Source organism: Zootoca vivipara, chromosome 14, assembly GCF_963506605.1.
Source record: "Zootoca vivipara chromosome 14, rZooViv1.1, whole genome shotgun sequence".
NCBI classification, from domain to species: domain Eukaryota; kingdom Metazoa; phylum Chordata; class Lepidosauria; order Squamata; family Lacertidae; genus Zootoca; species Zootoca vivipara.
In genome coordinates, this window is record NC_083289.1 from 39,123,564 (window position 1) to 39,138,491 (window position 14,928).

General features: G+C 45.6%; 1 protein-coding gene across 12 annotated transcripts in view; it reads right to left on the minus strand.

The window, feature by feature from the left end:
* The window catches only part of SNX29 (sorting nexin 29), a 266,797-nt gene that overhangs the window by 247,226 nt on the left and 4,643 nt on the right, over positions 1 to 14,928 (minus strand). For 5 of the 12 annotated variants that reach the window (XR_009558572.1, XM_060282867.1, XM_060282865.1 and 2 more), the window contains exons 1-4: positions 10,467 to 10,776; positions 9,278 to 9,330; positions 6,385 to 6,509; positions 2,209 to 2,389 (exon numbers count right to left, since the gene is read on the minus strand). Coding sequence is in view for 10 of the 12 variants with exons in the window: in XM_060282867.1 (XP_060138850.1) it covers positions 2,209 to 2,389; positions 6,385 to 6,509; positions 9,278 to 9,330; positions 10,467 to 10,682 (575 nt within the window). In the remaining 2 variants the exon portion in view is untranslated. The other 7 variants (XR_009558571.1, XM_060282866.1, XM_060282870.1 and 4 more) reach the window with 5 other exon arrangements.

Here is a 14,928-nt window from a genome sequence, read left to right on the forward strand (position 1 = left end):
TGAAAGAAAGCGGGAAAGTGGCACATGTGTTGCCCATGACACCTTTATGATGACTTTTTTACTACTCTCTTCCAACTCTCAAGACACAGACCAGATACCAAGGCTGTGCTGTGGCAGAGTGAAGCCAGCCTCAGTTTAGAGACGAAGCCATAACCCAGTTATGGACAAAGGATTCCTCAATACTGTAGTAATTATCTATAGTACTTTGTAAGCTGCTAAGGCTCAACACTGTAGAGTGCATTTTTAAAAGCTCAGGGACTGGCATTCTCCAACATCCCATTAAAACTACTATAATAATAATAATAATAAAAGGTAAAGGTAAAGGGGCCCCTGACCATCAGGTCCAGTCGTGTCCGACTCTGGGGTTGCGGCGCTCATCTCGCTCTATAGGCCGAGGGAGCCGGCGTTTGTCCGCAGACAGCTTCCGGGTCATGTGGCCAGCATGACAAAGCTGCTTCTGGCGAACCAGAGCAGCACACAGAAACGCCGTTTACCTTCCCGCCGGAGCGGTCCCTATTTATCTACTTGCACTTTGATGTGCTTTCGAACTGCTAGGTGGGCAGGAGCTGGGACCGAGCAACGGGAGCTCACCCCATTGCAGGGATTCGAACCGCCGACCTTCTGATCAGCAAGCCCTAGACTCTGTGGATTAACCCACAGTGCCACCTGGGTCCCTGCAATAATTAATAATAATAATAATAATAATAATTTTTATTTATACCCCGCCCTTCCCAGTCAAGACCGGGCTCAGGGCAGCTAACAACAAATAATAACACAAGTATAAAAGAAACAATTCAGTTATAAAACCTTAGGGGAGGGTAACTGTGGGGTCAGGCTGTGTCAGTCCGAAGGCCAAACGGAACAGCTCTGTCTTGCAGGCGCCACGAAAAGATGACAAATCCTGCAGGGCCCTAGTCTCCTGGGACAGAGCGTTCCACCAGGTCTGGGCCAGTACTGAGAAGGCCCTGGCCCTGGTCGAGGCTATAAAGACTGTGTATAAAGAACCCGCCAACCTATCCCCCCCCCACCCTCTTCAATGCTAACAGCCACAGCAATAGCCAAACACCAATCATAACAGGGTGACTAAACCTCATAGCCATCAGTCCCTCAACCCAACCCCATCTCATCTGCTTCCCAACCTTCCGTTATGCCCTGACCAGCCACTCTATAAAGGCATTTCCCAACATGTGGCTTTCCGGATGTTGTTGGACTACAGTTTCCACCAGTCCCAGCCAGCATGGCCAATGGTGGTGGATGATGGGAGATGCAGTCTAAAACGTCCAGAGGGCACCAGGATGAAGAAGACTGCTCTAGATGGTAGGTTAACCAAGGGAACGAAGGGTTAAGGCATAGGTAAACCCGGATCTACAGAGACCTTAGCTGTGTTATGAGGATTAGAGTCCGCATCCTGAAGAAATAGAGCTAATGCAGAGTTTTATTTGCACAGGAAACAGAACTCTCTCATGCACTCTCTTCCTTGGAAGATAAGTGAGCTAGAGAGGGCCAGATGCAGTTATCAGTCTAATAAGCCATGGATTATGAGACCTGAGAGACAGCCTCCATCCCCACACTTGCCTTCATGGCAGCAGAGGAACAGAATGCAATGGGAAACCATGGTTTAATGAAGCACCGAGTCAGGAGGTCAAGGGGAGGGATGATGGCAGAGCGCATGGGCACAAGGCTAATTCTCCACCTAATAAACCATGATTTATCAGACAATTGCACTTAAACAAAGTCAGTATGTACGGACGCATGTGGAAGATTGAGCAGGAAGTGTGTGTGTGTATGAAATGATACCGTCCAAGGCTGATACACAGTGAGTTGCCTAAGGTCAGTTTCTGTTTGTGGAGTTTTTTCATACAGCCTCTTGGGTACCTTAAAACAAAATTGGCAGTGACTGAAGACTCATACAAAATTGTTATGTACCCCAATGCATTTGGAATCATTCCCTCTCTCTCTCTCTCTCACACACACACACATATATAGATATATATACATCTTCTGCTGCAGCAGAATTGCCTAGAATTGCCAATTACTTAAATTATGATCAAGCCATTTGCTATTTAAAAACAAATGAGTACGTCATCTGTTCATGCCATGAATAGAAATTTTAGCCTGTTTTTGCAGTTTCAGACGGCTCATCAGGAAGCCTCTGCCAGTAGAAATTTACCTGTCAGGAAAAGGATCAAAAAAAGGGAAGTTACCTACCTCAGCCTGCTTTTATCTGCAAGCAGCATGTGAAAGTATCTTTCTAAGGAATGTTCATTCAGGGCACACCGCAGCCAAGCCCGACCTCTGCCAACGTCTGTGGTAATATTCCTCAGGGAGTAGAAACGCTGCAGCTCATGTTTATTTAGAACTTCTTTCACATAGTACCAGAACACCGGCTCTGAAAAAGTATGCATTCATAGGCGCACATAAGGTCATCTGAAATCTTCATCGGCAAAAATCCCAGGAGACAGAGAAGTACTGCCATGGTCAGCTCCACAATTCAGATGGAAGGGGGCCATTTCCCAGCAAAGCGATGAACAATAACTTAGCTCCAGCTCCCATTCAGCACACCCGGAAAAGACATCTGGGTTTCTTCAACCATGCTTTCCCTTGACATTCAAACTAGGATCCTGGTTAAAGGGCTCCCTACAAACCAGGGTTGGAAGCCTGGATCCTGATTTGCAGGAAGTGCCGAAACCACAGGTGCCTAGTTAGAACATCAAAGGATGGGGAAACAGTGGCTAAGGAACCAGGAAGTCTCCTCTGTAGCTGAGCAATCGAGGAAAAAGACGGGGAAAATACATAAACTCATTGCTGATTGACACAAACCATGTTGTTGTTTTCGAGTGTCCTCATTGCATCTGAACTGGGCCTCAAAACCCTGGTGACAATTCCCAAATAATCATTATTTCAAGTCACACTTTTTAATCTTCGGCCAATTGCACGCAGGGTAATTAAAGCAACAAGCTACCCATTCTGTTCTTGCAAATGCTCGCTGATTGCTTTGAAAACAGTTTTCCAGCTGGTTGATAATGCAACCACATACTGTACCTTCTTGAATGGAAATAGCTTTGAAGCGATTCACAAGTTATCCCTACAGAATTGAATTTTTACTGCCAGACCTAGTCTCCTGTGTCGAAAGGTCATCATACTCACCGTTTAATTAGCATGGCATAGCCAAACTTGTAGCACAATCCAGTGCAGATCTAAGTCGCACTGTGTTCAAGAGAGTTTACTCCCAGGCAAGTATGCTTAGGGGAGAACATATCTGCTCCTGATTTAGGAGAAATTTTAATTAACAGAGAAGTTTAAGGATAAGTGCCTGTTCTTTAAGTAGAGTATTAAAAACAGATTCCAAGGAATTGAAAAGCTTGATAATGGGTAAAGAGATTATAAAAGCTTTTGCTTTCCAAGTCATCTATTTAGCAAACCCTCTTCAAATTGTTATGATGAGACCAGCCTGGCCTACCATTTGCCTCATCATCACAAGAACATATAAAAAAAACTATGTTATCCTGCCTCAAACCATTGTTCTACCTTGCTCAGAATTGTCTAAACCAGGCATCCCTAAACTCAGCCCTCCAGATGTTTTGGGACTACAACTCCCATCATCCGTAGCTAACAGGACCAGTGATCAAAGATTATGGGAATTGTAGTCCCAAAACATCTGGAGGGCCGAGTTTGGGGGTGCCTGGTCTAAACTGACTGGCAGCAGCTCTCCAGTGTTTTATCTCTGTCAAGTAGGGGGAGAGAAGTCCTCTCAAGTCCGGGAGATAAGAAAAATAACAATTTATGGTAAAAGACAAATACAAGCAACTGAATTTAGCATGGGGCAACTTTGAAGTGACAACTCATACCTGTGTGTGTGTGTGTGTGTGTGTGTGTGTGTGTGTGTGTGTGTGTGTGTAGGTTTATTTAAAGTAAGGGAAGCTTCTCAATTACACAAACTTTTAGCCAAGAATGAAAAACCAAGAAAAACTAATACCTAAATTCTAATTATCTGTTAATATGTCAAAAAGAAACAGGGTTACAAGGGAGAGTAGAAGGCATTATAGAAACCTCCAATAATAGTGTACATTAATAATAATAATAATAATAATAATAATAATAATAATAATAATAATTTATTATTTATACCCCGCCCATCTGGCCGGGTTCCCCCAGCCACTCTGGGCGGCTTCCAACAAAACATTAAAATACAGAAATCCATCAAACATTAAAAGCTTCCCTAAACAGGGCTGCCTTAAGATGCCTTCTAAAGGTCTGGTAATTGTTGTTCTCTTTGACCTCTGGTGGGAGGGCATTCCACAGGGTGGGTGCCACTACCGAGAAGGCCCTCTGCCTGGTTCCCTGTAACTTAGCTTCTCGTAGTGAGGGAACTGCCAGAAGGCCCTCGGCGCTGGACCTCAGTGTCCGGGCAGAACGATGGGGGAGGAGACGCTCCTTCAGGTATACAGGACTGAGGCTGGTTAGGGCTTTAAAGGTCAGCACCAACACTCCAAACTTTTGGACGAGTGCAATGGACTTATGTTGGGAGGTATGGCATAACACCCAGGCACGTTGAACTAATAGGGACTCTTGTGGCAAACTGTAGAAGCCTGATGGCCAGCCAACCCAACCACAAGCTTACATGCCAAGAACCTAAATAACAGCACCTGGGCTTGGCTAATTTATCAATTCAGCACAAGTCTAATTGCACCCTACCTGGAGGCACCAGGGACTGAACCCTGGACTGTCTGCATGCAAAGCACATGCTCTTATCACGGAGCTACAGCTCTTGCCTCCCTTGTAGGGTTCACTGGTTCAAGCCAGCCTTGTACTTAACAGCCCACCTAGGTAGCCATAAACCAGAGTTCTTCTATTTGGGGTTCCCACATATTATTAGACTACAACTCCCATGATCCCAAGACAGTTGAGCCCAGTTCAGTCAGGGATGGCAAGAGTTGCTGTCCAACAGCGTCTGGGTAGTTGCTTTCCTTTCCCCCCTAAACATCCCCAAATACTATAAAGCTTTCTTTACAGGAGAGTTGCTCCAACCCTCTGATCGTTTTGGTTACTGATCCCTCTCTGTACCCTCTCCAGCTCTACGATGACCTTTCTCAAGGTCATCGTATGGCCTACGATGCTTGCATCATAGATCTCTATAAAGACGCTAGCATACTGACAGTCTTCACCCCACCCTGCACATCCCTTTCATTACGACTCTAGATTCACCTTTTTCACCGTGGATGTACACTGGGGCATTTGCACTGAGCTATCCACTGTGATCCCAAGATCTGTTTCCTGCTCATTCACCCCCTGCCTAGTTCCCATTAGGGATAGATGTCAAGTTAGTGATACCTCCCCCCACCCCACAAATCACTTTAGATTTACACTTATGCCTCTCCCTCAGTGGTGGTGGGGGCAGGAACAGGAGTCCAAAGAGACTGTTTATACCAGGCATCCCCAAACTGCGGCCCTCCAGATGTTTTGGCCTACAACTCCCATGATCCCAAGCTAACAGGACCAGTGGTCGGGGAAGATGGGAATTGTAGTCCAAAACATCTGGAGGGCCAAAGTTTGGGGATGCCTGGTTTATACACATACACACAGAGAAAGACTGTATCATATTAACAGAACCCTAATAATGTTCTACAACGGTGTGGATCAGTGCTGTCAACTTTCCCCTTTTCTGCGGGAAATTCCCTTACTCAGCGCCCTTACTTTCATATCCGGGAGTTGACAGCCCCATAGGATTCCTTATCTTCAAATCCGGGGGTTGACAGCTATGGTGTGGCTCTTTAATTGCTTCGTAAATCATTGTTACAGGTAGGTAGCTGTGTTGGTCTTACGTAGTCGAAACAAAATAAAAAAATTCCTTCCAGTAGCACCTTAGAGACCAACTAAGTTCATACCAACGACAAACTTAGTTGGTCTCTAAGGTGCTACTGGAAGGAACTTTTTTATTTTGTTTCATAAATCCTTGTTTGCTTAAAAGTACGATATAGGTGTAACAGCTCAAAAGAATGCATCATGTCACCTCCCCGCAAAAAATGGTGGCTGTGTCCATACCATAAATTTAAAGCACCCGCCCTACCCCTACCCTCCCCCCCCCCCCCCCCGAAATAACCCTGGAAACTGTAACTTAAGGGTCCTGGGAATTGTAGCTCTGGGAGGTGTAAACTACAGTTCCCATGATTCCTTGGGGGGAAGTCATGTACTGTAAATGTATGGTGCGTATGAAGCAGCGGAGACCCAAACTAATAAGAATAGTCGTTTCTCTTCCATTCCAGAAGCATTATTGAAATCTCATTTGTTGCTAGCTGTTTAAATGCAAGACAGACTGTTTAAACTTTTTTTTTTTACCAAATAAAAAGAAGAAGAAGAGCTGAGCGCATTGGAAGCCCAAATTACCCATTTCAGCTTTAGTGGAGAAGCCTGCTGCCTGCTTGATAGCTGCTGCTGTTAAGGCTAATCCCCTGGTCCTCTTCAAGCCATGCTGAAGCACAGATTCGAACTGAGCACAGAGACATGTAACTCTGCAAAACAGACAAAGCTTAATAAGAAGCACCGTAGGAAAGGGAGAAGGGGAGAAACAAGATTTAAAGGCACTATCCACCTCCCAGCTTAAGTCGGTGCAAAACAGTAACGATACCCCAGTTTAGCACAGAAAGCTATTTCACTGATTGCTGCAATCAGACCTCAAAACCTGCTGGTTCCTGCTACTCATCCGCAAGTCAAGGTCAAAAGAGGTTTCCTATCTACTTTACTCAGCAAAATTGGGAAGGGCTGGGGAAGCAGAAGGAATGGGAGCCAAACCCGAGGCAGAGACCCAGTCACAGAAACAGACACACTCAGTTCACAAGTCCTACAGCATGAATTTCGGGGTTGGGTGGAAGAAATGGTAAAGAGGTGCACAGGATTCATGAGCAACTGGTGGATTCCACTGTTAACCCGTGAAATTCAATGCCACAAGATGTGGTGACGGTCAACAACATAGGTGGCTTAGGGTTAGACAAAGTCATGGAGGGTAAGACATCAGTGCGGCTGCTCATCACAGTGGCTACAAACTGTCTCCAGAAGCGGTGTGCCTAAAGATTTGTTCTTGGCTCCAACTTGTGGTTAGTGAGGAGAGAACTGAACCACAAGCGCCGGTTCGGACGACACACTAAGCCACACAGACATAGGGTGCAGCAAATAATAATAATAATAATAATAATAATAATAATAATAATAATTTATTATTTATACTCTGCCCATCTGGCTGAGTCTCCCCAGCCACTCTGGGTGGCTCCCAATCAAATATTAAAACAATACAGCATTAAATATTAAAAGCTTCCCTAAACAGGGCTGCCTTCAGATGTCTTTTAAAATTAGGATAGTTGCTTATTTCCTTGACGTCTGATGGAAGGGCTGCCTTGAGATGCCTTCTAAAGGTCTGGTAATTATTGTTCTCTTTGACCTCTGGTGGGAGGGCGTTCCACAGGGTGGGTGCCACTACCGAGAAGGCCCTGTCTGGTTCCCTGTAACCTCACTTCTCGCAATGAGGGAACCGCCAGAAGGCCCTCGGCGCTGGATCTCAGTGTCCGGGCTGAACGGTGGGGGTGGAGACGCTCCTTCAGGTATACAGGACTGAGGCTGGTTAGGGCTTTAAAGGTCAACACCAACACTGTGAATTGTGCTCGGAAACGTACTGGGAGCCAGTGTAGATCTCTCAGGACCGGTGTTATGTGGTCCCGGCGGCCACTCCCAGTCACCAGTCTAGCTGCCGCATTCTGGATTAGTTACAGTTTCCAGGTCACCTTCAAAGGTAGTCCCATGTAGAGCGCATTGCAGTAATCCAAGCGAGAGATAACCAGAGCATGCACCACTCTGGCGAGACAGTCCACAGGCAGGTAGGGTCTCAGCCTGCATACCAGATGGAGCTGGTAGACAGACCGCCCTGGACACAGAAATAAGGGCCAGGGAGGAGTGAAGATCTAAAAATCCATTTAGATTGCACATAATCCCTGCTATAAAACAGCCACACTGGTTGCCAGTTCATATCCAGGCCTCATTTAAGGTGCTCGTGTTAGTGCTAAAAGCTCTAAATGACTCAGGTGCCAAATACCATCTACCACAGACATCCTTGAGGATTAAGATAGGAAGGGGATGGGGGGCCTTCTTGGTAGGTCTACCACCCTCAGAGGTTTGGGATGGAGGTGGCCCAGGAGAAGCCGTTCTCTGGTACCTCCAAGTTCTGGAACTCCCTCCCCACAGAACTGCGCCTGGCATCTTCCTTAGAAAGCTTTTGGCCAATGATAAAGACCCTGGGTTTTGACACTTGATGTTATCTTCCCCAGAGCCTGATTAACCCCACAACACATAGAAATCGGGAAACCTCCTTATAACGTTCAACAAGCGCTACAGATCTTTCCCACGTTGAGATGGAAATGAAACTGAAGAATGGGGAAGTTCTGCAATCGCTTCTTCCCAAAATAAGCTTCAAGAGAATTTCCATTCTAAGAAAAACAATGAAAATTATACCATTGTGGGGGGGGAGACTTACAGTGGTACCTCGGTTTATGAACACAATTGGTTCCAGAAGTCTGTTCATAAACTGAAGCGTTCATAAACTGAAGCGAACTTTCCCATTGAAAGTAATGGAAAGTGAATTAATCCGTTCCAGACGGTCCGCAGAGTAAGCGTTCATAAACTGAAGCAAACTTTCCCATTGAAAGTAATGGAAAGTGGATTAATCCGTTCCAGACGGGTCCGCGGAGTACTTAAACTGAAACGTTCATAAACTGAAGCATGGGTGTAATTGGTTCCGGAAGTCTGTTCATAAACTGAAGCGTTCATAAACTGAAGCAAACTTTCCCATTGAAAGTAATGGAAAATGAATTAATCCGTTTCAGATGGGTCCGCAGCGTTCATAAACCGAAAATTCATAAACCGAGGTGTTCATAAACCGAGGTTCCACTGTATTTCTTAGTCACAGCAATCCCCAGGGGAGCTTGATGAACCTGAAGGACCAACAATTATTGAAACCCCTATCAAGGACCAATTTATTGGGGGGTGGGGGAGTCAAGTAAGTTGCTGCCCTTGTGCGTCCTCTGCTGCTGCCCCTACCATTCGTTACAGAGGTTGTAAACACTTGCCTCATGCCAGCCTGCACACAGCACAAACACAAACTCTCTAACAATGACCTCCCCGCTCTCCCAGACTAGCCTGAATGTACCTATCAGGCAAAATGAAGCATCAAGCCAGCTGATGACACGTATGACTAAAAACAAGTGCCATTTATTCAATATCCTTTCAGACTTACCTGCTGTCCGAATCGGAAGCAATCTCCTTCCTCCCTCCAAATCTGATCTGGCACTGCAATGAACAGATATGTCAGCATCAATGGCGTGATGAGGAGAGTTTTAAATGTGTTGATACTCAACTTAAGTGCGTCACCATACACCTTTAGTTAAAATGCCAATCTTTTCTTTTTTTAAAAAAAAATTTTTTGGAACTACCAGTATGTAGGTGAAAGAAGCATGAGATTTGGCTGTAAAATCAAACTGCCATTCCATTTTGCAAAAGTCCACATGTATTGGCTTAGCGCAGTGTTTCCCAACCTTTGGTCTCCTGCTGGTTTTGTACTACAGCTCCCATCATCCCTAGCTAGCAAGACCAGTGGTCAGGGATGATGGGAATTGTAGTCCAAAAACAGCTGGAGACCAGAGGTTGGGAAACACTGGCTTAGCTCAAGGGTTTTCACCCTTTTTGAGTCCACAGCTCCCTTTACCATTGCATTCTTTCTGCGCACCGCTGTGGGTCTCAGGATCTCAATTATGCCCCCCCTCCCCTTGCCTGCCTCTCACCTCTTTCAAACACCCTCCTTTTTGGAGTGTTTCCGCAGCCTCCTCTCCTCTCCCCTCTTCTTGGGAGTCCTCAGGCAACCGCTGCTGCCACTCCTGGTCTCTGTGCTGCCACCCCCCACCCTAAAGAGAAGTACTTCCTCATGCCGCTGCCCCCCCCCAGGGGCCTAGGAAGAGGATGCCCCCAAGCTTAGTGGCCTGACAGAGATGCAAGAGGGCATCAGAGGAGGGAGGGAGGGAAGGAAAGAGGGACAGAGGCCAGTGTTGCTCAAGGCACCCCTGGCCATCATTTAGACCCCAGGGGTCAGCAAACATTTTCAGCAGGGGGCCGGTCCACTATCCCTCAAACCTTGTGGGAGGCTGGACTATATATTTTGGGGGGGGGGGACGAATTCTTATCCCCCACAAATAACCCAGAGATGCGTTTTAAATAAAAACACACATTCCACTCATGTAAAAACACCATCCGCGGGCCGGATTTAGAAGGCAGTTGGGCCGGATCCAGCCACCGGGCCTTAGTTTGCCTACCCATGATTTAGGCATAGCTGCCAAGTCCCCCGTTTTTCGCAGGAAACCCCCGTATTTAAACCCGTTTCCCGCTGTTATCCCGAACAGAGAAAAATCCCGTAAATCCCCCGGATTTCCTACCTGCCAGGGAGGCTCCTTCTGCGCAGAACCGTTTTTGGGTGCCGCTCTGCCCATGTCTGGGCACAGGAAATTGGGCAGAGAGGCACCGGAAGTGTCGCTTCTACGTATGTCTGGACATGCGTAGAAGCGACTTCCAGTGCCGCGCCGCTGCTGATCCCGGATTTTTCTTACCGGGAGTTGGAGCGTATGGTTTAGGGCAGAGGTGAAGAACCTCATGCATTTCAGATGCTGCTAGCCTATGACTCCCATCATCCCTAACAGCTGGGCTGGGCTGGCTGGAACTAATGCAAGCTGACGCACAACATCGAGAAGGCTAAAAGTTCTCCAAACCTGGTCTCATGGCTAGATGAACTTGTGCAACTTCTTTTCTTTTCTGGCGTCAAACCACAGCTTTATTGTTACTGCCTCTTTTTGCGAGCTGCGCTGGAAGCTTTCCCTTGAAGAGCAGCCAGTAAGTACTCAAAATAAAAGTGCAAAGAAATTTGCAGAAGACCAAAAAAGAAAGAAAGAAAGAAAAAGTGCCAGTTGAAGTGTCTCTGCTATTGCTTCTGTATGAGAAATGTGGCCAAAGCTTCCAAACTTCTCCAAATCCTCTGCAACTAACTTTGAATACAGGAAAGGAGCCATGAGCGCAGATGATCCAGCAAGTAAATTTCTGGAGCTCTACTAATTTACTTGTCCTGGCCAATTCCTATTCAAACTAAATGGTGGTTTGCCAAAGGAAACTGAGGGTGCTTCCAGCCTGTCAGTATTTTGCAGAAGGTATTCAAGTGCATACTTGAAATCTAAGTGGAATGAAGGGTTCCATTGCCCAGATAAAGCAAACACTTTTAAAAAAATCTGACTTTTTGCCGTTAGGAGAGGAATGTACTGTACTGAAAAGTAAGGGATGGTTAGTGATAAGACATATATGCACCGCACAGCCAAATCAGGATGAATGATTGTCGTCATATAACCTCTGCTCAAAAAAAAAAAATCCAGAACGAATGTTCCATAACAGGCATAGGCAAACTCCGGCCCTCCAGATGTTTGGGACTACAATTACCATCATCCCTGACCACTGGTTTTATTAGCTAGGGAAGATGGGAATTGTAGCCCCAAACATCTGGAGGGCCGGAGTTTGCCTATGCCTGTTTAACAACCAGACATTTAACCTCCGCCTAAGCTTTATGCAAGTAAATAGCTCAGTAAAAACTCAATAAATAATCTGGAAGAACCCTTAAGGTCCAGGATTATTTGGGAACAAAACTGCATTGCGAAAACAAAGCAAGCACACATATTGCAACACAGCTATTTAGAATTGCATCAAAATGAGACAGTTCCAACTACCGGTATTATTAGAGAGGTTTCAAAATATGGAGGCACCCTCTCCTCTTTGTAGGCCCAGCTTCTTACCTGTTTAACTGCATCCAATAATCTCTCCAGGAGAAACTGTCTTTTTGCCACGTTGTTCTGCAACCCTAGAAATCAAGAAAGCACAGGGGGCTATATATTAAATATACAACCCAGTTATTGGGGGTGGGATACCTTGCTTTTCGCCCCAGCAGTGCCTTCCGCAATCACATTAATTACAGTGATTTATATCAATTATCATAACTGATATATTGTACTGAAAGCACCTCACAGTTTTTAAATGCTCAAAACAGCAGTCATTAAAACATTATAAGAGGTCATGTTTGAGGAAAAAGCACAGTGGAGTAAGATGCCTGCCAAAGGTGAGATGCACATCCCTGGGTTGTTTCTTATTCAGGCATGAATTAAAAAATTAGAACACATCAAAAAAGGTTAAAGCAACTTATAATCACAGAAATAAGGTGAGTCCTCAAAATATACACCTCAGATGTCAGGTAAAGATGTCTGCCTTCAGCATTCACTGAAAGCTGTTTAATGAAGATTGGCAATTCAGTAGGGAAGGAATTCCACCATTTAGGGGCTCCCACAAAGAATGTCCTCTCCAGGGCTGCAGCCACTGCAAAATTCTGAGGGCAGCGGAACACCAGTGCGGCCCCCTCTGCCAATCATAACCCCCAGGGGGTCTGGAGGGAACAAGATGGCAATCTAACATGAATTTAACTCTTTAACGAGACCATTGATCCCTAAAATGAAAGCAATAAACAATGTACTGCAGTCACACAACCAATCAATTAGTAACTGAACTGGGTTCCACACAGTCACACAAAAAAGCTACAAAAATGCAAAATAAATAGCAAAAACAGACAGACCTCAGCGTAACACTCAAAACGGAAGTGTGGCACTCAAAACGGTGCATGTTTACTTCCAGGTTTACAGTGTTTGGGTTCCAAGTTGTTTGAGCACCAAGGTGTTTGAGAACCAAGGTACCACTGTATTGGGGACCTGAGTTGTTTAGGGCTTTAAACACCAGCATGAGCATCTTGGATTGGGCCCGGGAACAAACTGGCAACCACTGCAGCTGATTTAAGTCATAAGCCTGAGAAACAGTTCTGTCAAACTCAACAGACAACTTGCATTTTTGCTTCCTAGTAAAGGTATCAAGGACAGCAGGAGAGAAACCAATGGCGACTATGTCCTAATGGACCCAATGAATGAAAAACATTGCCTAAACTTTAGCTCTGTATGTGACTGAAGCAGTAGAAGCTCTGGCACTTTTCGTGCCAAGTACCGTATTTTTCCGTGTATAAGATGCCCCCATGTAGAAGATGCCCCCTATTTTGGGGGACTCCAAATTAAGAAAACACCCCTCAGCACTACCTGTGTATAAGACGAGCCCCAATTTCAAACCTAATTTTTTGGTATTAAAAACAAACAAACCCCTAGCCTTATACACGGAAAAATACGGTAGTTTTGACAAGTGACATTTGCAAGGAGCCAGAGGTGCAGAAAACAGCACTTGCAAGAGCTCTGCTGAGTAGGACCAAGGGGCTGTCCAGTCCAAAGTCCTGTTTCCAGCAAGGTGACTTTGGAAAGCTGACAATACAAGACATGAACACAGCATTCCTTTTCCCCTGTTGTTCCGCAGCAACAGGCATTCAGAGGCTGCTGCCTCTGGTCCTGGAGGAAGAACACAGTCACCGTGACTAATAGTCACCGATACACTTGCCCTCTATGAACTTGCCTAATCTGCCCTTTTAAACCCTGGACAGCCACTGCCAGTCAGAGGAGGCGATACTGAGCTACATGGACCAACTGTCTGCGACTTGGCATTTCTATTTATTTATCAAAGTATTTATATACTGCCATCTCATAAAATGCCACAGAAGTGTACAGAATGCAGAACACTACATGTAGACAATAAAACATTAAAGGCAGCTTTCAATGATGAACCAGTATTTTAATAATAAAATAATAATAATAATAATAATTAATAATAATACTGCTGTTCATAATATTCTCCAGCATTAGCCAGCTCTGATGCAACCAGTTTTTTTTAAAAAAAAAACCAGACTCCCCACTCTGCTTGAAGAACTGAAATTCAATTAGTCAGCATGAATGAAAAACGCTTACTCAGCCTGCTGCTGCATTCCGCGTTTCTGAAACATATAGATTTCAAGTTCATAACCCAAACTGGCCTCCGTGATGCTGTGGGAGTCCAGCTCACCCTGATGAGGGCCCCTGCCAGCTGGGGCTCTTCTTGAAGGTTCAAGAACCTCTGGAGGTTCCCATCTGTGGCACACAGGAACAGGGCCAATGATAGATCGTGGTGGGAGAATCAGAAAAGCGAAGTAGCAGGAAGGAAGTAGCATAGGAAGCTGCTGTGCCGAACCATTGGTCCATCGAGCTCAGCGTGGTCTACACGGACTGGAAGTAGCTCTCCGGAATTTTAGACGGGGATCTTTCTCGGCTCTAACTGGAGATACCAGGGTTTGAACTGGGTACCTTCTGCATGCAAAGCAGATGTGCTACCACTGAGCTACAGAAAGTATCCGAGAAGCAAACACCCTCCCCCCTAGGTGCGTGCTCTGCTTACGAGGGGTGACCTGTCCCAGCTTTTAATGTTTGATGGATTTCTGTATTTTAGAATTTCTGTTTTTTTGGAAGCCGCCCAGAGTGGCTGGGGGAACCCGGCCAGATGGGCGGGGTATAAATAATAAATTATTATTATTATTATTATTATTATTATTATTATTATTATTATTATTCACTGCCTGAGGCAAAACAGGAAGGTGCTGCCCTGCCCAGGCACCAGCACCACCCTTTGCCACCCACGCCAAAGCCTCGCTTACCAGGTCTTGAGACTGTGGCTTGCAGATTCCAGCGAGATCTCGTGGGGCTTTCACGAGCTCTCGCTTGAACTGAGAAGCCACCATTGCTGCTTCTCCAGTGGTAGCAGAGGCGTCCCTTGGATCCTATTACCTGAGTCAACTTCCTCAGTCTGCTTACCATCATGCTCTGCTGAAAGATTTGATCCACTGCTATCAATTTTCAGCACAACATTGCCCTGGTAGAAGAAAGACACAGAAGCAGGAACCAATTGGCTTCTGCC